Source organism: Camellia sinensis, unplaced genomic scaffold, assembly GCF_055761805.1.
Source record: "Camellia sinensis isolate YWXY unplaced genomic scaffold, ASM5576180v1 Unanchor3, whole genome shotgun sequence".
NCBI classification, from domain to species: domain Eukaryota; kingdom Viridiplantae; phylum Streptophyta; class Magnoliopsida; order Ericales; family Theaceae; genus Camellia; species Camellia sinensis.
Genome location: NW_028129178.1, coordinates 15,610,207 through 15,632,819, shown reverse-complemented (window position 1 = coordinate 15,632,819; position 22,613 = coordinate 15,610,207). Strand labels below are relative to the sequence as shown.

Below are 22,613 nucleotides of genomic sequence, written 5' to 3'. Positions count from 1 at the left end.
CTTTGTAGCTCAGTTTACCATATGTGGCTAGAAAGAAATAATAGAATATTTTCCCATGAAAAGAAACCTGAAGAAGTGGTGGTCAAAGGCATTGTGTCTCTTGTCAGATACAGACTTTTGGCTATCTCCAACATCAAGAACTCAAACTGAGGAATGGTTCCTCCAAGAGTGGAGGCTTCCTGCCTCTATCCTTAAATGAGTGTTGTGTTGTGGGTTGAGTTGTTGGTGAGCCAGTATAAGAGGGCCTAGTGATGTGAGCCATATAGTGAGGTTTTTAAATCTAATCATTATATTTGTTTGGTTCTAATGTGTGTTGTTGCAGATTTGCAGGCCATTCCAGTGGAGTAAAGAGTATAGCAATAGGAGGGTTGAGTGCAGTGAGTTTATAAATCCTGTGAGGAGTGTTGTAAGGTGTGGGTTGAGTGAAATAGCCCTATAATATTTTCTAATACTGCTGCAGGTACATATGCTGGTACAATTTTTAGGGATATCCATTGTTGAGGGTTGAGTGATTGAGTGTATAATTTGTTGGTTAATTAGGGTTTCTTCTCTAACTTGCTGTTAATTGTTGAGTGTCCTTTATTTGTGGGTTGAGTGACCAAGGAATTTACATAAGTGAGAATTGTTGCGGGTTTTCTTTATTTTCATATTCTTATTCGTGATTATATATAGCTTCATCGCTGTTTACTAATCTGAATTGGATCAGGGTAATCAAGGTTCTTACACTTGCTTTGGTTGTTAGGTTTTATTAATCGATGGAGGTAGTGTTTGCTGCGTTGTTTGCTGTGTAGTTTGCAGTATCCGGTTTGAAGACTCTCATGGTTGAGGCTGCATAGGTGCGCCAAACCTAGTGGAATCTAGTTGGAAATTCATTGTTCTTATTATGATAGTTGGCTCTTTTGTTTATGTTTTGATTTACACAGTTTTGAATGGTATAGCTCTTTTATTATGGTAATTGTCCTATCCCTGCGGGCTATGTAGGGTAAAGCTCTTTTTTTTGTTCTCTTTTCTTTCTCTTTTGTTGGAACCGTTTGGCATTTTGGACATGTTGACTTTGCTAGGTTTCTTCTTGCCTTTGCTACAAAGTTGGTTCTCCCCTGTTCATCACCCCTATGTGCTGTATATGGCTGCTGAACAGGTTTTGGTTTTTTATGGTTGTTAGAGTGGATCACGCTGGTTCTGCTGTTGGTCGGTGCTATGTAGAAACTCTCTTTTCTAGTTTTGGTTTTGGGGTTCACTGGGCTGTTGCTGCTTTGCTGCTATGGTGCATTTATCCTAGGGGGATTTTCAGTTCTAGTTTTGTCTTTATTTGTTTGTGCTTTTCGAGTTCGAGTTTGTTCTCAGCTCATTTGTTCTTTATCTGTTGGGCCGATGCTTTTGTTAATAGTTTATAGTTCTTTGTTCTACTTCTTTTTTGTTTTGCTTGTCACTATTTGTTTGTATAGTTGGCTAGATCCTGGGGCATGCCCCTTGTATTCCTGTATTTTCTTCTGTTTTATTTTATGACTTATTCACCCAAAAAAAGAAAACAAAAATCTCTACAAAATATTTCTCTTTGTTCTTCCCTCCTACGTCACCATTGTAAAATCTAAGGATTTGGAGTGTGGATATAATATTAAGAAACTCAACTTCTTAATGAAAAATGTTTCAGACCACTAATTCAATACCACTAATACACCACTAATGATATGACACCATGTGGACTCCATCACTGATATGATAATTTGGCCTTTGTTTTTTATTTTTACTTTTATTTTTTTCTTCTTGCACTGCTAGCTCATTAGAGCTGACATTAATACTACTATTTTAGAGCACTAAATCAATGTTGGGTCTTAATTGACAAAGGGTTTTCCAAATGAGGCTTGTAATTCAAGTGTCCGATCCAGATCGTTTTCACATCAAGTAATATGGTTACCCGTGTTATTTTTATTCAACTATATATAGTGGGTGTTTGGAATGTTGCTATTTTAGTAAGATATTTTAATTTTTAGCTATTTTAGTAAGCTAAAAATCTGTGTTTAAGAAGATAGATTTTTTTTATAGTTGAATGTGATGTTTGTAAGAGAAAAAGTGAAATGATTATAAATTTTAACATTTTATTTTATTAATTATTTTAGCATATTTTGTCCTATTGTAAATTTTAACCCAAAAAAAAGGCTAAAATTTAACTTGCCAAACACCCCCATAAAGTGAACAAATTACTTGATGTCCAAACCTTCTTTTTATGCCACGTGTCCCATATTTCTTAGAGAAATATAAAATTAAATATTAAGGTGATAAAAGGCACTTGAACCTAAAATCATTGGTTTAATAAACAATACTTCTACCACTAAAGCAATAGACACTATATTTTTAATTCAAAATCAAAATGTATATTTTATAGATTTAACATGACATTTATTGGGTGACACTCACCCACTAGTGTGTATATATATATATATATATATGAAGTGTTGTTCAGGACACCGAAACAAAAATAAAAAATAAAAGAAACCTTAATGTAGAGAGAGAGAGAACAAAGACGTTCAGTGAATAATTAATTAAACAAAAAGCGTACACAATCATGAGACAAACAGGGGGATGGTTATAAGTTATTTATGCCATCTATTTCTAACTGTCGTGCTGCTGCTACTCATCCTCCTATTGCAAATATTGAGTGGGTGAGTGAACGAGCGGATGTCATAATACTTTGGACTATACTTTGGACAATCTCAACCTCATCCTCATCTTCATATTCATCTTCATCTTCATCTTCATCTTCATCCTCATCAAGCAAGACTACCTCTCAACATATTCCATCGCCTTCCTCTTAACAGATTCAATCCTTTCTTCATCACCTACAGACTTTCATACTTTTTGAATAAGAACTGCATTTCCAACAAACCACACTTATTCACTCACTCATGTGACAAGGAAAGTCTCAAAAACTAAATCTTCAGCATGAGAACGAAAAAAAAAAAAAAAAAAAAAACAAAACAAAACAAAAACAAACACAACCAACCAGTTAGGTTGCACACACCTTCATCCTTTTAGGTGGAAGGCTCAAACTTGTTGCCCTCTCAAATAATGCACGAATCACATCCACATCACCAAGTCGAATTTCCTGTTTGTTAATTTTTTTTTTTAAGACAAATTTTAATGCATAAAGCAAACTATATTTTTTTATCATTCATTGTTAAAAATAAACAACAGAAATAGAAGAAAAGGATTTTTACTTGATCAAGATAAATGCTCCACAAATCTGTTCTCTTTGGGTACTCGCGAAGCATTCCCATCGCCCTCTATCAGGAACCCCACATTTGAACTCTAGAATAGCTGCTTGCGAGAGGAACTTAATGTGCTTATGTCGGGGAAGGCATACAACAGCTCATTTTACAATAGACTGAACTTCATCCTGATTTTGATTCAAAAGCCACTGAATCCGCCTTAACCAAACCTATAAAAAATAAAAATTAATAAAAAACGTATGGTGAAGTCTAGTAGATTAATTTGATAGCTCCGCCACTCGAGGAAAAAACAATAACAATACTCTAGTTTATTATATCATAAAAATACCTTGCATGAATGCTTTGAATTTCTTGCTCATTTTGCTGAGAAGCTCGTCAGCCAACTTGTGTTGCTCAGTCCTTTCATACATTCCCAACAGTGCCAGATGCACCTTTTTGGGATCAAAATACTGCAATGCTCTTCCAAATATTTTTGAAACAGCGTCCTGTAAAGAAAAACTAAAGTAAGAAAACTCCTAGAAGCTATTGAAATGATACTGATGGTGAGAGAGTTTTTTTGGAAACAAGGCAAAAGGATATACATGTATAGTATATATATTTTACCTCTGGAGGATATCCATATTCATTCTCTAAATTAAAATAAGCCACCCATACATTCAACTTCTCAGATTCTTCTCGGATGTTTATTGTCTTCAAAGCCCTAAAGAACACAACAGAGACATAGAGTGAGAAGCAAACTAGCACACATTATGAACATAAAAGCCAATTTGTGGATGTGCATTTATTTTATTTTTTTGATGCAACTAGCTACTGCTGACACAAAAAATGGCTCGTTGGTTCAACCACAGCATATTTGATGAAGGGAATATAAGGTAAAACCAAAAAATTTGAATGTAGAGAAAAATGAAACCAAAGAAGAAAGAAACAAAGAAAAAAAAAAAGAACAAATCAAATACAATAAGACATCACGTGACCAGAAAGCTGAAATGCAATTCAGGACCCACAATAATGTCGGCCTTGTTTGGTTTGTGTTTCTCAAAAAATTTTGGGAAAAATTCTCTACAAATAAGTTTTCAAAAGTAATCAAACCAAACAAATTTTTTCAAAATTTTTTTCCAAAACTTGTATGGTTTACAAGTTTTCCAAACAAATCTCTCTCATACACATCAAATCAATCACTTTTTCCAAAACTCTCAAAATAATTTTTCAAAACATCTTTTGAAAAAAAACCAAACCAAACAAATTTTCGTACTTTTTATCTCAAAACATGTTTCTCAAATACAAACCAAACAAGCCCGTCAATTCTCTGCTTCAAGTCCAAGATCACTAATCCACTTTCACATCCTGTTCAGATATTCTCGCTTTTTCTTGACAAACAAAAGCTTACACACAAGACCATGCACTCATATGTTCCATGTGGCTATTCACTCAACAAATCAGTCTCATTATTTTGAAAATTTAAGGTTTAGCATTTACTTTTCAACTCAAATTAAACAAGCCTTTGTCTCAATTATCTCAGCTCAATTTGAATATTTTCTTTCTTCATACTACCAGAGAAATGCTTATTATAACATTGATAAAAGCAGGCAGTGGATTGGATCCCATTGTTAATAACTTTTAGTATTTCCTGTTAAAAAATAAATCATAACAAGGAGAATAATAACAATAAAAAGACACATTTAGGGACAAAATGTTTTGCTTGAAGCAAGAATTTCAAATAAGATTTAAAAAATAAAATAAAAATACAAATGCAGAAAAAAAAAAAAAAACACTCCATATGTTTTTGCCAGAGCAAACTAGAAACTAATAATACAGCTAAATGATTACCTCTCAGCAATTGAGCGGGCTTTCTCAACATCAGCCAAAGAAAGCATAAATGCCATGTACTTTATCCAGACAAAGCTGCTATTTGGGGAAATTCTAACCACTTTCTCAAATTCATCAGCACTTCTTGGAATATCTTTCTCTAATAGCCTTTCTTCAGCAGCCCTAATTTCTCGTTCCCTGAGCAGAACAATTTCCATTCTTAACAGGAAAACTGAGACAGACAGCCTTTAATAAGAAAATCATGAAAATATGTGAATAAAAAAATTACCTCTTCATTGGCTTTCTTCTTTGCCTGGCTTTTATTCTTTTGATCTACAGCATCAGCATCATCAACGTGCTCTATATTTTGACAAGCAGCATTAACCATGTCTGATTTCTCTATATCATCGAGAGGGACCTCAAGTGGAAGAATAGAAGCCCTCGCTTCCACTTCAGCAGGAAGAGGATGCTGCCCATTTTCACATTCAAAGTCCAAATTCTACATCCCGAATGAGCCTCTATCTGGCAACATTGTTAACCTAGTACCCACCATGTGATCTTTTTCCTCAATGGCATCATCATACTTCTGCTTTGAAGGAGCTTGAATGTCATAATTGCTCATAAAATAAGAATTCTTCATCCTAAGAGAAACTCGTTGTCTATCCTCATCCACCTGATAATAGTTTGAAAAACAGAAGAAAATAAAAAATACAGCTTCTGTAGCCACAGAGAGTTACTCAAACTGGCAGAAGTTCCATAGCAGCTGTTCCTATTTTAGATAATATTTAGAGAAATTATTCATTTGAATCAATATACATGTTCTCCAGAGTGTAGAAAGAGGTTACAATAATCACCATTCAGCAATCATAACACAACAACCACACTGCTTGCAAAGCTTGACATGCAATTGTTTACCTTCAAAACCTTTGATGTAACTCTCTCCCCTGCTCTGTATTTAGTTTCAATATTGTCAACATGATCATCAGAAAGCTCGGAAATATGGCATAATCCAACCTAGGCAGAAGAAGAATGCAATTATAAACCCAAACTAATATGCAGTCCGCTGCCAGAGCAGGATACCATGTGTTACATAACCTAAAAAGAGTTGGGGCACACCTACCCATAAAACACATCCTATATTCAAAGTTTGGTAAAATCAAACAAATGTGATGATTGTACAAACTGGCTTATTATTATAGTGACAGAAGTTGATGGGCCAGATGTTACCGCCACCCGTTACGGCCGCTTTTGCAGTGTGATTGAGATTCACAGGTGTGTCAGCCGTAGCGGCTGCCGTAGCGGTCTTAACGGTGCCGTAACAGCCGTAACGGCCTGTTACGCACTGTTACGTAACGGTTCCAAATTGTTTCTTTCCAAAAAACACACAAAAAAAAGCTGAAAATGGGGGAAGAGGGATAGAGAGAAGAGAGAAGATAAAGAGAGAAAATGGAGAAGCAAGAGATAGAAAGAGAGAAGAGGGAAGATGAAGAACATGTTATTGATTCGTTGAAGTTGTAAGACCTATGTTATTCTATTCAGCTGCTATCACTCAACCATTTTGTTTGTGTGTGTCTATCTATATATTGTTTGAAAATAATAATAATAATGAGTGTGGTCATTATCTATTTGGGTTGGTTAAAATATGTATATATATATTTAGGCTTTTATTTATTCTTTTACTTTTGTCATTGTTTATCTTATATATAATAGTTAGCGATTGATTTTTTGTATAATATAAAGTCATTAATTATTAAAATAAAATGAAAAAAACTCAGTTTATAGTAATTTAAAAATATGAAATATATTAGATCATACTTAAAAATTTATAAAAATTAATCAATATTTATTTTTAACCCAATAAATATGATCATGGAAAAAAAATATGCGTATCCGTAAGTTTGTTTCAAATTGTGCGAAAAATAAAAAAATTCACGATTCCGGTTACCGCAACCGTTACACTACGGCCTTTACACCCCGCAACCGCAACCGCGCCACCGCCACCGTTACGGCGACTGCAACCGCTTTTTAAAACCTTGATTTCATATGATTTTCCAGCAAAGGGGGCAGTTTTTCGGAAATCTAAATTGCCAGCTTAAATAAGTCCTATTAACTATTTAAATAAGGCCTATTAACCATACATCTTAAATAACTACTTCATCGAAAAAAGACAAGTGATTCAATACTAGAGAGCTGACTATTATATATCATATGATTTTCCAGAAAAAGGGGCAGTTTTTCTGAAATCTAAATTGCCAGCTTTGTGTGGAGCAATTTTCAGTTCCATCAGATATTGAAGGTGCTGACTGGCCGATTGGGATCACCAGCCAGGTTTATTGGAGCGTAATGTTAAGCTCTGGGCCCCATTGGTATTCAGGTCCCTGGTGTGCTGTTTGACAGTTAATTTTTTTGGGTCAGTTCAACATTGTTTTGCAATTTTCTAATATGATTTGGTGATATTAGTTCCTATTTTTTGTTGGGTGTTTGCTGACTGCTTGCAGCACCCACTAAACAAGAAAAGGAGGGGGGGGTGTTTGGTGGTCAGTTGAAGGGTTACAATAATAATGCAAAATGATAAGTGCAAAAGAACGAAATAGAATTTTAATTATATACGGACTTGGTGATGCAAGAAAGCACCAGTAATTCTAAATACTTACAGTGTTGTTGAGTTCACTGTTGCTGACAGTAGTAGACTTCTGAGAATGAATGCCATCTGAAGTTGTGCGTAATGACAAATCAACCTGGAAAGTTCCCTTAACTGAATGGCTGATTTCTAGGACTTTGCATTTGACAAATTGTCCCTCATGATATCCAGACAATGGGTCAGAAACCCATAAGTCTGTCAATTCAATAAAATGGACCTTTCCATACCGGTGTGGATCTATTTTGATGAGCATTCCACCCACACCAGGAAGAATTTTGGAAATCCTGCCGCCCACAACATCACCTTCGTGAATATGGTATGCTACATTCCCATTCAAGTGATTGCTTGTGTCATCTATCTTAGTAGTTTCACAACCAAGTGTTCTATCAGGAGCAGAATAAATTAGACGCAGCACGAAACGTAACAGCTTTTTCTCCTTATTAGCACTTAAAATATAACCAGATATTGCTTTCCCCACAGTATAGCGCTTCTGGAATTCCTGAAGTTCAGTAGGTTCACATGAACTGTCAAGAACGTAGAGCTGAGCCTTCACATGTCGAGACATTGTTAACCAGATCCATTCACTATCCAATTTATAGACAAATCCAGTAACATGTTGCCCAATTGAATAACTGAAATCTTCATTGCCAAGCTTAACTCCCATTTCTGTAGAACCTGGATAAGCAATTGCATTTGGATCAACTTGAGTGATAAAACAGATACTAGAACAAAGTTTGGGTCATGTGCAACTTAGACCAACTAATGCACCAGCAAGGGCTGATTTGATACATGTTGCAGTCTCAAACAGAACACAGAGGAAAACAGAGGACATGGGTTAAGGGAGTGGCCTTGGATCTCACCGAGCATTGCTTTGAATAGACCCAACCAGAGAAAAAGGATAAAAACTGCACCCAGCAGATAAAAAAATATCTACTTTTTTAATATAAAAATTTACCATCACCTACCACACACTTACCATCACCTACCACACACTCACCTACTACACTCACCTACCACCACCTACTCCTCACCTACTACACTCACCCTCTCCTATATAATGAGCCACTCACCATTTGTAATACACAGAATATCAAGATACATCAATCAATAATCCAATTCTCTATTTCTCTTTATACATTAAATTTCTACATGGTATCAGAGCGAGGTTAACAACCTAGTCATTCTGTTTCACCGGCGGGCGGCAGTCTCGCCTTGGCCGCCCGCCGGACCTCTACACATACCTTGATCACTCTGCATGTGCTTCCTTCCCAAGCTCCGAATACTAGAAAGTTCTTCTTAATTCCTCACTGACAATCAAAGCTGCTAGAACATCCATAAGTGATTCTTTATCCACCCCATCAGACGAATCCCTGATACGCTGCTTGTAGGTTCCATCTGCTTCATCTGAATCAAATAACTCATCATCCGAAGCGTCTGTATCCAAAGATTCTGCTTCAGTCCTTTCATCTTCTTCGTCCTCAACATATGCTTTATATGTCAAACGATCGCACCCTTGGGAATAGTGTAAGTCTCCGTCAGCTTGAATTCCTCGCCGGCGACGTGAGGTACGAGAGTCGCCGGAGCACGTATTCTCACGACCTCACGCGTCACAGCCTCGGTGTATTTCATTTCCCTCAATTGTTCGGAGGAGATCTGAGTGTTCGATTCCGGAGACCAGATCGCCGCCACCTCACGGCGGACCTTGGCGAGGACCTCCGGGTGAGTGTCGAGGAAACCCACCGCCCACAGCAGCGAGGAAGTCGAGGCGTCCTGCGCCGCGAAGAGGAAATCGAAGATGTGGCCGCCACTCTCGATCGACGAAGTGTGCGGCGGCGGCGCCTTGCCTTCTGCCGCAGCCTCCGCCTCCTCCCTCAGAACCTCCTGCATCCAGAAATCAATCCAACAAGTAGGATCTTGACCTTCCTTCATCTTCTTCTTACTCTCCTCAGAACGAGATTTCAACCCATAAGGCTTTGCTGGTGGCTTAAATCCATTCAGGCTCTGGGAGGTCACAGCCATGTGCAGATTAGTATCTGCTTCTGAAGCCCTCGAAGCAGCTGAAAGGTGGAGACGGTAATTGACTAGGGCCGACCCAAAGGGCTGGCTCTTTTCTAGCTCGGGTTTCGACCAGTCTCTTCACTCCTATTCTCTGTTTCTTTTATGATGATGGTGGCGACAAAAACAGACAAAAGAGAACACATCTTTCTCTATACCCAATGCCCTTCGTATTGTTTACAGCTGTGTTTTTCTTTGGTCATCATTTGCTTTTATTTTATTTTACCCCATCATCCCCCACCTTTTGCATATACCCATACTTCTTTTTTTATTTTTAAACCAAAAAAAAAAAAAAAAAAAAAAAAAAAAAAAGTGGAGTGATTAAAAAAATGGTGGGTTGGACAGTGGAAAGATGAGAGAGAGAAGGCATGTGGGTGGTTGTCCATTGTGGAGGACAAACATCAGATAGAGAGTGGGTTATATTATATTCAGAAAGTGGGCGGTGAGAGTCATGCCCATGTGGGGCAATGGCTTTAGCAGATGTCTGTTCCAACATTAATTGTCTCATCTTTATAGAAGTGGAGTGCTGGCAGTGATAGACTCGTATTAATTGTCTCATCTCTTTTTATTATATTATATTAAAAAAAAAAAAAACATCATCATCTCTCCTCCGTCTGCTTTCCAACTCCATTATTTTTTATTTATTTTCTCCAAACCATTTTCCTTATTTTCCCATCTTTCATTTTTTATTTCAATTATATTTTTATTATTTCTTTCTTTATTTTTCTTTCACATTATTTTTAATCTTTTTCCACTTCCATTCATACCATATAGCTTTGCACACCACACCATATTTTATTCATCTCAGGGATCCACCCCGATCACAATTTTACACACACACACAAAAAAAAAAAAAAAAAAAAAAAAAAAAAAAAAAAAAAAAACACAACAGCTTTGTTTTCTTTTCTGCAGCCGGCCACCAATCGACCTCACTTCTTCGCCTATTCTGCCGGTCTCTTCTTCTTGCCTCCGTCCTGGGCGGCCCTTGACGGTGTTGCCTCCGTGTTTCCTTGTCCACCGAGCACGTTCACTCCCCCATACTCTTCCACTGCAGCATATGGCGGCCCTCCGAATCGGAACATCACGGTGGCCTTCCGCTTCAGCTCCTTGTTTTCTGTCTTTAGCACACTTATCTCTGCTCGCGCATCCTTATACATGCGTTGGAGCAGAGCCAGCTGGGAGTTTAACTGTTGCACCTCATTTGTCCTGCTCTGCAGCCAGTGCGACAAGTTTGTGACCGCAGTCATGGTTTCCACACATGACTTCAGAGTATACTGATTGGCCTCAATATCAGTTTGCACCGCCATTTTTTGCTCCACCGACCGCATCGGAAAGTTCAACGGAGCAAACACAGAGGTGTTTGGTTGAGGTTCACTGGCCACCGCACCAGTTCTCTCTCTTGTTGACTCATTGAGGTCGGGAAAGAGAGTGAGCAGCCCACGGGAAGACGAAGCCATTTTCTGGGCAACAGAGTGTTACAACGTATTACAGCGTTTCTCTCTCAGCAAAGGAAGAGTTTTTTCAGAGGTTTCTCTCAGTTTTTTTGTCTCAGCTTCTGCCTTAGCCTCAGCCTTCGTCTTGATTAAATAGCCGAGGCAGCCACGCGCATCGCGCGCCTCTTGCCACCAGACGACAAAACGAGCGCGCAAGCCAAGGCGCCCACGTGCCTCGCCATCATGTCCGGCACGCCTTTTTATGGATTGGGCACGCCTTTTGATAGATTGGGCACACCTTTTGAGGGTGCGACTTTTTAAGGGTCCGACAAGACTCTGTAAACTGTCCCGACATTGATTCCGGTTAGCTCCTTCATGGGTCCGACAAGACTCTGTAAACTGTCCCGATATTAATTCCAGTTAGCTCCTTCATGGGTCCGACAAGACTCGGTAAACTGTCCCGACATTGATTCCGGTTAGCTCCTTTATGGGTCCGACAAGACTCTGTAAACTGTCCCGACATTGATTCCGGTTAGTTTCTACAAGGGTCCAACAAGACTCCGTAAACTGTCACAACAACTATCACAACATTGTCTGCTACAACGGTCCGACATGACCCCATAAACTGTCTTCTACATCGGTCTGACACAACCATCCCGTGTCCTCTACAACGTTATGACACCACCATACAGTGTCTCCTATCCTCTTTTCTTTTATGTATTCGTCTATTTTCTTGTTTTGTAACTCTCTCCAAACTCAAGTTGGTTAGTTCCTATCCTCCTTGAGTTTGCGGGGGGCTGTTAAAATTTACCATCACCTACCACACACTCACCTACTACACTCACCTACCACCACCTACTCCTCACCTACTACACTCACCCTCTCCTATATAATGAGCCACTCACCATTTGTAATACACAGAATATCAAGATACATCAATCAATAATACAATTCTCTATTTCTCTTTATACATTAAATTTCTACATTAGCCATAAGAAACATCCGACGACAAGTAGTCAGCAGCATGCTCAGGGACCAAATTTTGGGAAAATGGAGTAAAAATGAGCGGTCATGGTAGTTAGGTACTGCTTTCTACAGCAACAAAAAGATACATATAAAATATGTCTGTGTGTTTGTGTTTAAAACAGTCGCTTAGGCACGAAAGAGATGCACATTAAATACAGGTGTGAATGCCTTTTCATCTGTGCTCATACACGGATGAGGATGATCCCTAGAGCAATGCCCAACAACTATTAACAGACACATATAAGGTGTAAGCTTTTCTGTTTCTGAGTTAAACATATTACAAGATGTAAGCATTTCAACGAATTTATCTTCAAGTGGGATAACTACGAAGACAATTAATAGCATAAGGTGAGTCATGCTACAATAAAGGATACCGTCTTTTTTTCCACCAGGGATGAGAGCCAGATAGTTGATCTTTTTTTGGTTTTGAGAATTTTTGGGGTGATCTCAGGGCTAATTTGGCAAAAAGTAGTGTGGTGGGCATCAATTTGCAACGTAATAAGCTTCAACGAATGGCTTCGCTTCTAGGATGTGGTATTGAGGTACTTCCGTTCAAGTACCTGGGACTTCCAGTGAGGGATACTCCTAGGAGTGAATCTTTTTGGAATCCAGTTGTGGAAAAGATTGGCAAGAGGTTGAAAGGGTGAAGCAAGGCTTTCCTCTCACGTGGGGGTAGATATACTCTAGTAAGACAGTTTTAAGCGGTATTTCTATTTTTTTTTTTTATCTTTGTTTAGGATTCCAATTAAGGTTGCAAGATCATTAGAAAAGTTGATAAGATCCTCTGGGAAGGTAAGGATGAGGGTAAGAAGGATCATCTAGTGAACTAGGAAATAGTTTCCTTCCCAAAGGAGAAGGGGGATTTGGCCATTGGTAACATCGTGGCTAGAAACATGACTACTTGGCAAGTGGTTATAGAGATTTCCAAATGAATGTGACACACTATGGCATTCTGTTATTAGAAGCAAGTATGGGATTCAAGGTAATGGTAGGGATTCACAGGTGGTCTTTAGGGGTAGTTGTCGTGCTCCTTGGAAATCAATTTCTCATCTCTACCCACTTTGGTCTCATTATCATTCTATGATGGTGGATAATGGGAACTTGTTAGATTCTGGAAGGATGTTTGGGTGGGCTCTTCTTCCTTTGTTTCAAATTTTCCACATTTATATAGAGTGGCCCGGTCTCATAATAGTTCTATAGCTTCCATGGCTTGTTTCTTTTTGGCTCCAATTTCTTAAAATTTCAATTTTTTTAGGAATCTCAATGATAGGGAAGCTGAAGAGTTGATGTCTTTGTTGTCAAAAGTAAATCATATTTCTTTGGCTTCTCTTTCGGAAGACAGAAGGTTTGGGCTCTTCATTCATCAGGTATTTTTTCTTGCAAGTCTTTTTTGGCAAAATCATTAATAATCCCCAAGTTCCTCAGTTTCCTTTTAATAAAATAATTTGAAAGACTTGTGCTCCTCTTAAGGTAAAGGTATTCATGTGGTCCTTGGTTCATGGATCATTTATTTTTGCACTGTCCAGTTGCTTTAAATTTATGGCATAGATTGTTTCTTTTGAAGAATGCTACGTGGGTGGCCCCAAAAGGCAGTGTGCATATGCTACTAATTGACTTTCGAGCTTTGGGTGCATCGAAGAAGGCCAACGTGCATTGGTATTGTGCCATCTTCGCAACTTTTTGGGTCATTTGGTTGGAAAGGAATGCACGGGTTTTCGAATATAAATTTCGGGATGTGGATTTTTTGTGGGATAAAATTTGTCATGTAACCTCCTTTTGGGCTTCGGTGAATGCTCTTTTTAGAGGGGTTCCACTTTTTAGAGGTTGGTTGTCGATGTGTGACATGTAGAAGGATTTTGATGTAGTCTTGTTTGGGTTGTGTACTTTCTTTCTTTTTTATCCTCTTTGTAGAGGATGCCTTATCCTCGTTTCTTTTTGTTCATTAATAAATCTCTTTGTTGTTGATCAAAAAAATACTACAATAAAGGATACAAAGTAGTATTACTGGGATGAACTATTTTGAGATGGAAGAACACTATGATAAGTAGATATGATGGAACACAATTTGTGATGGAAAAAAAAGTTTAACGGCTCTAGTGCTGGGGTTATAGTCCAAGTTCAAGACACTGCTTGCACAAAGGGGAGGAGTAGAAGTGTAGAAAATGATTCAAGGTTACAAGAAAAGAATGGTGTACTTAGATAAGAAAGAATGAAAAAAACAAGTTGCGTTGCCAATTCAACTACTTGGAATAAATGTCAGCCAACTTTGGGTGATATGTTAACATATTGAAAGGACAAGTATGCTGTTGAGGGAACCCAGTGACTGAAAGCTTTGATATAGACTATAAATAAAGAAACTTTAGACATTACCGTACCTGAAACGAGTGAAGGTCTGATAGACAATTCCCACTGATAGTTTTTCCTATTATTTTCTGATTTATTGGTCTTTGAAACAATTACTGCGGTCAGTGTTTGTCCAATTCTGAAGTCTTTAAAGGGATTTTCGACAGCATTATCATCATTTGCCTGCCACAACACAAGTTTAACTAGTATATACAGCCAAGTAATTCGAAACCCATATAAATCTAGAAACAATGATCATAGATGACTGTACTGTGCCATTGTGTCAAAAAAATAAAAAATAATAATTGAAAAATATTCACCTCTGTGATATGTACCCTCCCATGGAAACCAGATCCAAATTTCAATTTCAGTTCCAAAGTCTTTATTTCAGTAATCTAGCAATAAAACATAATTGCATATAAATAATCTTAAAAAATAAAGAAACCATGATAACAGGTTTTTGTGGTCAAATGAAGCCTTTAAATATTAACACCAAGATGGAAATCCAACAAAAATAGATATTTCTACCTCTGCCTGAACAACAGCTCCCACATCATAGCCAGACTTCTTTTTTGCTCTTTTTGAACTAGAAGTCTCTGTAACCTCACTTATAGATTTAAGTAGCAACAGCAACCTCCCAGCTGTTGCAGGGCTTGGCAAAGCCATGATGGTGGCAATGACACTACATTACATAAACAATTTCAACTTGTGAATCCACAAAAAAGCATATATAATTTTGAACCTATAGAGTTTCAAAAATATTTGGAAAGAACCTCTCCTAGAATTGGATTAGTAAAGTTGGTTTATTCTTTAAGTTTGATTACAGCTTTTCTTTTTACTTTTTAATTTGCATATTAGGGTATTTTGCTAATTTTACTTTTCAGTTGTATTCTGATTGTCTTTTGTTCTTTATTACTCAGGTAAGCTTTCAAGATCATGAGTATGATTCTGTATAGGTCCAACCCTTAGCTTTACTTAATTTTCAAGACTACTTGGCTCCAAATTTTCAAAATTGAATCCTCCATAAAAGTGATGCAGTGGAATTACTTTGAAGCCCCCTGAATGAGGAATTTGTTGGAAGACAGTTACTAGTAGTATGTGATGCAACCTCTTGCAGATGTGATGCCAAAAGAGTCTAGGGGGAATTGCTTCAGGATTTCCTCACTGTTTCTACTGTCTCTTCTCATGTAGTCCTTGTTCACTGAACCCACGCATTCTGTCAACCACCAACTGCTGTTGTAACACCCTAGGTATTTCCATTAACTGACACGTACATATTTCTCATTTCAATGCTTGAGATGCCTGGAATTAAATTTTCCTTCTTCAGTGTATGATACACTTAAAAGACATACTTTGATGGTCCTTTGGCATGACTAGAAAGATTTGTTCTTTGAATAAAATACACATGTTTTGCTATCCAATGTTTATAGCCTTGAAGTTCTGTCATTTGATGTGAAATGAAAGAAAACATAGAGACAAGAAAGGAAGAATTATATTTGCATACATATAATTATATTCCCCTCATCAAGATGCTTAAGTGGCATGGTCTAATGTTCTTAACATTTATATGCAATGTGTGGAAAACATAATCAGGATTAGTGGTAATTTAAGTGTGATTAGTGAATTTAATCAAGATTAATTAAGCTTAAACAGGAATAATTAAGTCAAGTGTGATTAGTTGCCTGAACTTGATTAATCAGTACTAACCTAGCTTAATTAATGTAAACTTGATTAATTAATATTAATCATGTATTGGTAGAGACATCCAAGCACACACCTCACTTAGGAGTGTGAAACCTCATACTTGAATAGATAGATACATATATAGGAGAGACAAGTGTCTGTCCAGTAATAAAAAACAACGGAAAATAGAGAGAGAGAGAGAGAGAGAGAGAGAGAGAGAGAAAAGAAGAACCTAAACTTGCCCCTAGTTTGAATTGAGGTAAAAAAAATTATTTTTATTATTATTATTATTATTTTTGATAGGTAAAATTCATGTTCACCTTATTGTTACCTTTAATTGGTTGATTTTATGCTTTGACACTTACTCTAATTGAATTTAAGCTTTTGAGTAGGAAAATAACTGAGTTCTTGACAAGTAGAATCTGAACAGGTTGCACTCTTTTGACCATATCTCCTAAAATATGTGAAATTTTGATGTGAAATTACTACTATTAGAAACTAGACTTATGGGAGTTCAATTTAGAGTCAATTTTGCCCAAACCCAAGTTTGTGTGAAGGAGTTATGCTCATTTGAAAGTAACTTACCTGTGCTGAAAATCAGTGCACAGGCAGCAAAAGTTTTGGGTCAATTTTGATTGCAAATCTGTATTACTTGGGAAAGAAATAAATGGCATGGCCTATACCATTGGAAACATATAGGAGTCTAGTTTCTAACACATCAAACGGAGCTTGATTTCAAGTTTTGTAGTGAGAGATATGATTGTTTCACTAAAAGGTGTCGGTGCTGCCTAGGGGTGAAGGAAAAACTGCCTACACTGACCAGATCCCGGTTTTTGGTCTGTTTTCTGCACCGTTGGACTGTGTTGGGATTTTTTTTTTTTTCCTGGAAATCGGTTCAGTGTTCGGTTTTGGAGATTTCACCCGGATAGAACCGAACTTAACGGATTATACCAAATTTACCGAACATTCAAATAATATACAAGCATTACCTCTTACTGTTGTTGAATTTGATAATTCATGAATTAGTCTTGGTGCAATTATGTTGTTGTTTGTTGGGTAAAAACAAGCCATATATTTTAATTAGATTGATCTATAATATATATATATATATAAAGGCAATTATTTATTTTTTTTAAACAAATGCACAAACCGGTAAACTGCACCGAATCAAACGAAACCGAATTTACTGGTCCGGTCCGGTTTACTTGTTCTAGTCAGTCTGTTTGGTGCCATAGTTGTAGAAAACCGATTTTAACAATTCTGTCAAAAAAACATGCAAAACCAGACTGAACCAGACTGATTTCACCTACTGCTGCCCACTCAATTCGAATCGCATTAAAATGGTTTCAAACTTATTTTCTTCATCTAATTCAGCCCCAAATCACACAGAATTTAACTCAAACATGTTTTGAGATATTAGCAAGGGCCTAAGCAACATGGTCAAACCTTCGATATACCTCAAACAAGTTAATTTAAGAAAATGAATTTCAAACCGAATTAAAATTGCTCTAATTTTGTTGAAATGGATTGTGTACACCAACATGCATTGTTTTATATGATGCAGGTTGAATTATATTTGGACTAACCTACATTTTAAGGGGGAAAAGAGGTGAGTGGCGATAAATCACAATTTATTTTGCAGTACAACTTCTTTGAAAATTAAATCTACCCTGTATTCTTCGAATATAAAATGTTTAATCAAGGATATCATATGTTTATTACATTTAATGTATAAAGATGATATCTATGGTTTTGGTTATGGTTTTAACTGTTTTGGGAGCAAAGTACTACATGAAACTAAGTGCTACATTGTATTGTGAAATACAATGGAAGCCACCTCTAGAATTTTTACAAGTCACCTCCTGGATCCTACATATCAGCTTTTGTCCTGGGCTGCTATTGGGGAACATTAATCTACTAATAATATTCGTCCCGGAAGCTATTTGGATACATTAATCTACTAATCGTATTGGTATTGTGAAAGTTATCTTAGAATGCGGTCTTGACATCATCGAAGTCAACCTAGTTATGTTTTGTTTTGTATTTTCTGGATGGGCATTATCACCATCGAAATGCATAAGATATGTTAAATTTCAAATGCAAATTTAGCTTTTAAGTTTTGAACAACTTATAATTATTGGAAATGAAGATATCCTTGTCTCTAAATAGCTTTGATACATCACAATTCATTGGGCTTTAGTTCACCTCGCTTCCCTATATATATGAAGGAGATGATGATAGAGCATGAAGATTTCATGTTTGAAGCTAAGTGTTTATGTGAATAGACAAGAAAGTTTGTATGCATAGTTGTTGGATAAAAGACAAAGCCCTGAAGTTTGAAAGCTTTGTACACGTTTATCTTTGGAAAGAACATGACGTTCTCTTGTAAAATTGTGTACTCCTTGTGACTGAGTCTGTAAAAGGCATAAAAAATAATAATGTATGTTTCATTTCATTTACTTATGCACTTCCTCTGAATGGATGTCGTGGAATAAACAGGTCTTCCAATTTAGTGGCTTCCGCTACTCAAAGCAGTTTTTCCCCAAATTTTCCGTAAGTACAATGCTTTTGTTTAGTTAGGCCGTTGACTATTGGCTGGTCACTACTCTATCTCAGTTTGGGGTGGAATGCAATCGTGACAACTGTGGACTTCTTAAGCCACATCATACTACTACAGAACTTTCATGCCAAAATAAAGCAATCAGACTTCAATAATAGTAGAGGGCGAGCACATGAATACAGGCTACAGCTATTGTCAGATTCTGTCAGATACTTACTTCAGTATAGAGGATCACATAATCCATATCATACTTAAGAAAAAATAAATTTAAAAAATCATAAACTATGAAACCATGGTTCCATTTCAAGGCCGGATCCACTTTAAGCTTTTCATAATTAAGTTCTAAATAATGTCGAGTTTTTTTTTTATATTTCCTTCAAGCACTACTGCTTCAGTTTTGCGTATCTTAAGTTATGTTATGTTTTAGGAGTAAAAAATTATTCAGCATATCCACATTTTCCAGACATGGGCTGTAGTGCTAAAATGTGGTTTACATTTTGTTAATAGATGTGTTATTGGGTCCCTTGTTTTGGCCTTAAGTGTGTTAAGATAAGTTTCACTAGTCATAACTTAAGCAGCTACTTTGCCTTATTCCTACCCCACAAGCCTCTTTCATACACTAACGAAACCAAACCAGTCTAAGTCTTCCCCTCCCCCTAAGTTATTCATTTGTGGTGATCACATAATTTTTTTCTTTTATCATTGCATCTATCCATCTTTGTTGTATATGATCAAACCATCTTAACATGTTCTCCTACAAAACCCTAAAAAAGTTGCCATACAAAAATTTCAGCAAGCCATCCTTTGAAAATTCAAAAAATCCAATCCATTTTTATCCATAAAACCTACCTTTTCAAAAATCCTCAAAACACAAGTTTACCAAAACCTAATCTCGCCAAATGTTCAACTATAGGCCGCAGTATTCTAATTTTCAAGTGCTGTCAAAGAATATTTGATTTGAATTTTAAAATAAAATTAAAAAAGAAGAAACAAAGAAATGGCATGCACAAAGTATTGATTAAATTACAACAGAAATCATGTTTCACCTTTGGCCATTAACATATTGTCTTGGAGGGAACTTTTGTGTGCTGTAGTCGGTCAGTGAGGCATATCCAACAGCAAAGTTATATTGTGGTATTGACAGAACCTGCTCCACAAGTAACACAATAGGAAGAGAGAGATCAAAATAAGTATAGATCACTAACAGTGAATTCTTGTGAGACTAAACAAAAACATCAAACACTTGCCAAGTAAGTATCTTTCACAATCTCCACCATTGCATCAACAGTTTGATGTACCTCCAGTTCTTTGTGTGATTCCTTTTTGCGTTTCTGGAATAAACAATTGCATAATTCATGTTTAAAAAGTCAAGGAGGAGAAAGAGAAGGGAACTACAGATGATCTTCATTAGTGAACCATGAGAAGTGAAATGTCTAAGACAGTAGCTAAATTTAAAATATAACATCACACCTCATCCTATAAACTTTAACAAATGAAATATAGGTGTATGGAGATTTCCTAAGACGTGAAAGCGCAACAATATAATTGCACTCAATGTGCAGCGAAACGTATTCACCAGAGACCAAAAGCATTAACAGAGCTGGAAGAAGAAGAATATCAGAACTGAGAAAGATCATCTCAAATCACAATGTGGGTGTTTGGAAAGTGACTATTTTAGAGGCTTTTTAGCTTTTTGGCTATTTTAGTAGGCTATTTTAGTTTTTGTGTTTGGGAAGATGGGATGGATTTTTATTTGAGTTGTTGTATTGAAAAATGTGTTGAAATGATGTTTAAAGTTAAAATGACAAATTTACCCCTAACATCACATTTTTCAAAATTAATGTAAAGGGGCAAAATCGTCATTTACCAAGGGATGGGACAACTTGTCAATTTGACAGTGTAGGCTGTGCCTACACTGTCCGTGGTTGCAGCTATTTTTTTTATAAAGTGTTAATTTAGGAGCTTTTTGGCTTTTTTTTAGTTTGAGGCTATTTTAGCCTCAAACTCATCTTCCCAAACACCCCCAATGATAATATGTGACTGAGGAAGAGGTGGAAGAAGCAAGGGAACAGACAACATCTGGTACATCAACAGTACATCAACATTTAGACACCAAACTTGAGGCAAACCTTCTTGTTAATATCAACTTTAGAAGTTTCTTCTCTCAATATATCAACAAATGCTGCCCTTAAAGACAAATCCACAAGGTGTTCAATCTTGGCAACATCAAGAACCACAGCTCGAACGATGGACCCAGTTTCCACAGTAATTCCACCTACTGCAAAAGATTTGTTGCACCAAACAGATGTATTACATCTTGAGAGATAATAAATAACTGATTCATGAAATTTTCAAATAAAGGACTTACACTGATAGTGCGTAACAAAAGCAAAAACATCATTATACTTCTCAAAGCTGACGACAACTCCAAAATCTTTCACATCACTAACTTTTCCTTCAACAACACTGCCAATGCTAAAATCTTCAACCCAATTTAACCCAAGACTTTTTGAGTCAGATAACTGCAGCTTAGCAATCTGGATCATAAAGTAAGATCAGTTCAAAGATGAAAATATTACATATCCAGAACATGGTCAAGAGAGTCAACAGCAGCATCGAAACAAATATGCATGATAGTTACAGAGCAGAAGTAACATCTTACATAGGAACCTCAAATGCTAAATGAATAAATTCAATTTACAACACACTGTACAGTTTCAAGCAAAAAAGGTAAAAGATACAGAAAACAGTAATGTGTGTTTTTTTTTTTTTTTTTGCTCATATATCATATGAGCGTTCTGAAGAATAAGGAACATAAAAGGAGGAATGTGGAAGGTACTTTAAAATTTTTAGGAAGAATATAAAGAATTTCCACCAAAATGCTTGAACAACTAAACCAACCAGTGAAAGGTTCCAAAGACATCATTCTTTGAAGTAAGTTCCGCAAAGCTGTTCTACATTTTCCACAGGGGCTTCTTTTCTTTTCCAAGGGATGGCATTTTTCCCTTAGCTTATTCACTAAGCTATCCTTACCAAACAAGACAAGTGAGTTATCCCACAATTAAGATCCCACCCCACCCAATGCCCATATGGTTTCAGCTGGAAAATTAAGGCTGTGTTTGAAACGATTTCCAAACATTGATTCTAACCCCACGTTCCAATATGATGTTTGGATAGGCATTTGGAACTAATTTTCCACAACTCCGCAGAAAACTCTGTGTGTGAGGCGCGATTTTTAATTTTTTTTTTTTGAATTTGGCCTAACCGGTCGTCCCACCGATTGTCCGGCTGGTTGACCGGAATAGTACTATTTTTTTTTTTTTTTTGCAATTGACATATTTTAATTTTTATATATTCGAAAAAAATATTTTCCGAATTTTTAAAAAAAAATTATCTGTTTTAATAGAATTTTGAGTTGTATGTTTGATTATGAGTTGTAAGTTTTTGTATCAAATATCAAATGACACATCAAAAATTCCCCACTCAATTCAAAACTCTTTCACCAAACAAATTTTCCACACTCAAATCATAATTCCAAAACTCACAAACTCAAAATATAACTCCTACTCTCAAATCATAGTTAGAAAGCTCTACCAAACGCAACCTAAGATTTCAAAGGAAAATTCATTCGCAAATGACATCAGATCAGATCAAACATAACAAAAAGAAATGCCGTCCTTTCCTTGTCCACCTTGAACCACTTTCCAACCCTAAAACTTTGATGGCAACTTTAATAATAATAAAAATAAATAAATAAATAAAAATAAGTATAGTTAAGACAATTCTGCATGTGCAATTAGGAATAGTTTAGACAATTTTCCTATAGTGTACATTGATAC

The 22,613-nt window shown here is 36.6% G+C and overlaps 2 protein-coding genes across 3 annotated transcripts in view; one reads left to right on the top strand and one right to left on the bottom strand.

Moving 5' to 3' along the window:
- LOC145816184 (uncharacterized) overlaps nucleotides 1-1,535 on the top strand; it is a 43,334-nt gene extending 41,799 nt beyond the window's left edge. For both annotated transcript variants that reach the window (XM_082912480.1, XM_082912479.1), the window contains exon 5: nucleotides 743-1,535. The gene's annotated coding sequence lies outside the window, so the exon portion shown is untranslated. The remainder of the gene's footprint in view (nucleotides 1-742) is intronic.
- Nucleotides 1,536-2,746: 1,211 nt separating this feature from the next.
- LOC114259953 (rRNA biogenesis protein RRP5) overlaps nucleotides 2,747-22,613 on the bottom strand; it is an 85,333-nt gene continuing 65,466 nt past the window's right edge. Inside the window, 20 exon segments of the mRNA XM_082912350.1 lie at nucleotides 2,747-2,849; nucleotides 2,852-2,867; nucleotides 3,020-3,103; nucleotides 3,216-3,274; nucleotides 3,277-3,436; nucleotides 3,556-3,570; nucleotides 3,572-3,712; nucleotides 3,831-3,927; nucleotides 5,055-5,231; nucleotides 5,273-5,502; nucleotides 5,536-5,706; nucleotides 5,949-6,047; nucleotides 7,688-8,349; nucleotides 14,564-14,714; nucleotides 14,852-14,926; nucleotides 15,060-15,213; nucleotides 19,821-19,921; nucleotides 20,022-20,105; nucleotides 20,904-21,052; nucleotides 21,143-21,311. Of these exon segments, the coding sequence (XP_082768476.1) occupies nucleotides 2,779-2,849; nucleotides 2,852-2,867; nucleotides 3,020-3,103; nucleotides 3,216-3,274; nucleotides 3,277-3,436; nucleotides 3,556-3,570; nucleotides 3,572-3,712; nucleotides 3,831-3,927; nucleotides 5,055-5,231; nucleotides 5,273-5,502; nucleotides 5,536-5,706; nucleotides 5,949-6,047; nucleotides 7,688-8,349; nucleotides 14,564-14,714; nucleotides 14,852-14,926; nucleotides 15,060-15,213; nucleotides 19,821-19,921; nucleotides 20,022-20,105; nucleotides 20,904-21,052; nucleotides 21,143-21,311 (2,865 nt within the window). The 3' untranslated portion in view covers nucleotides 2,747-2,778.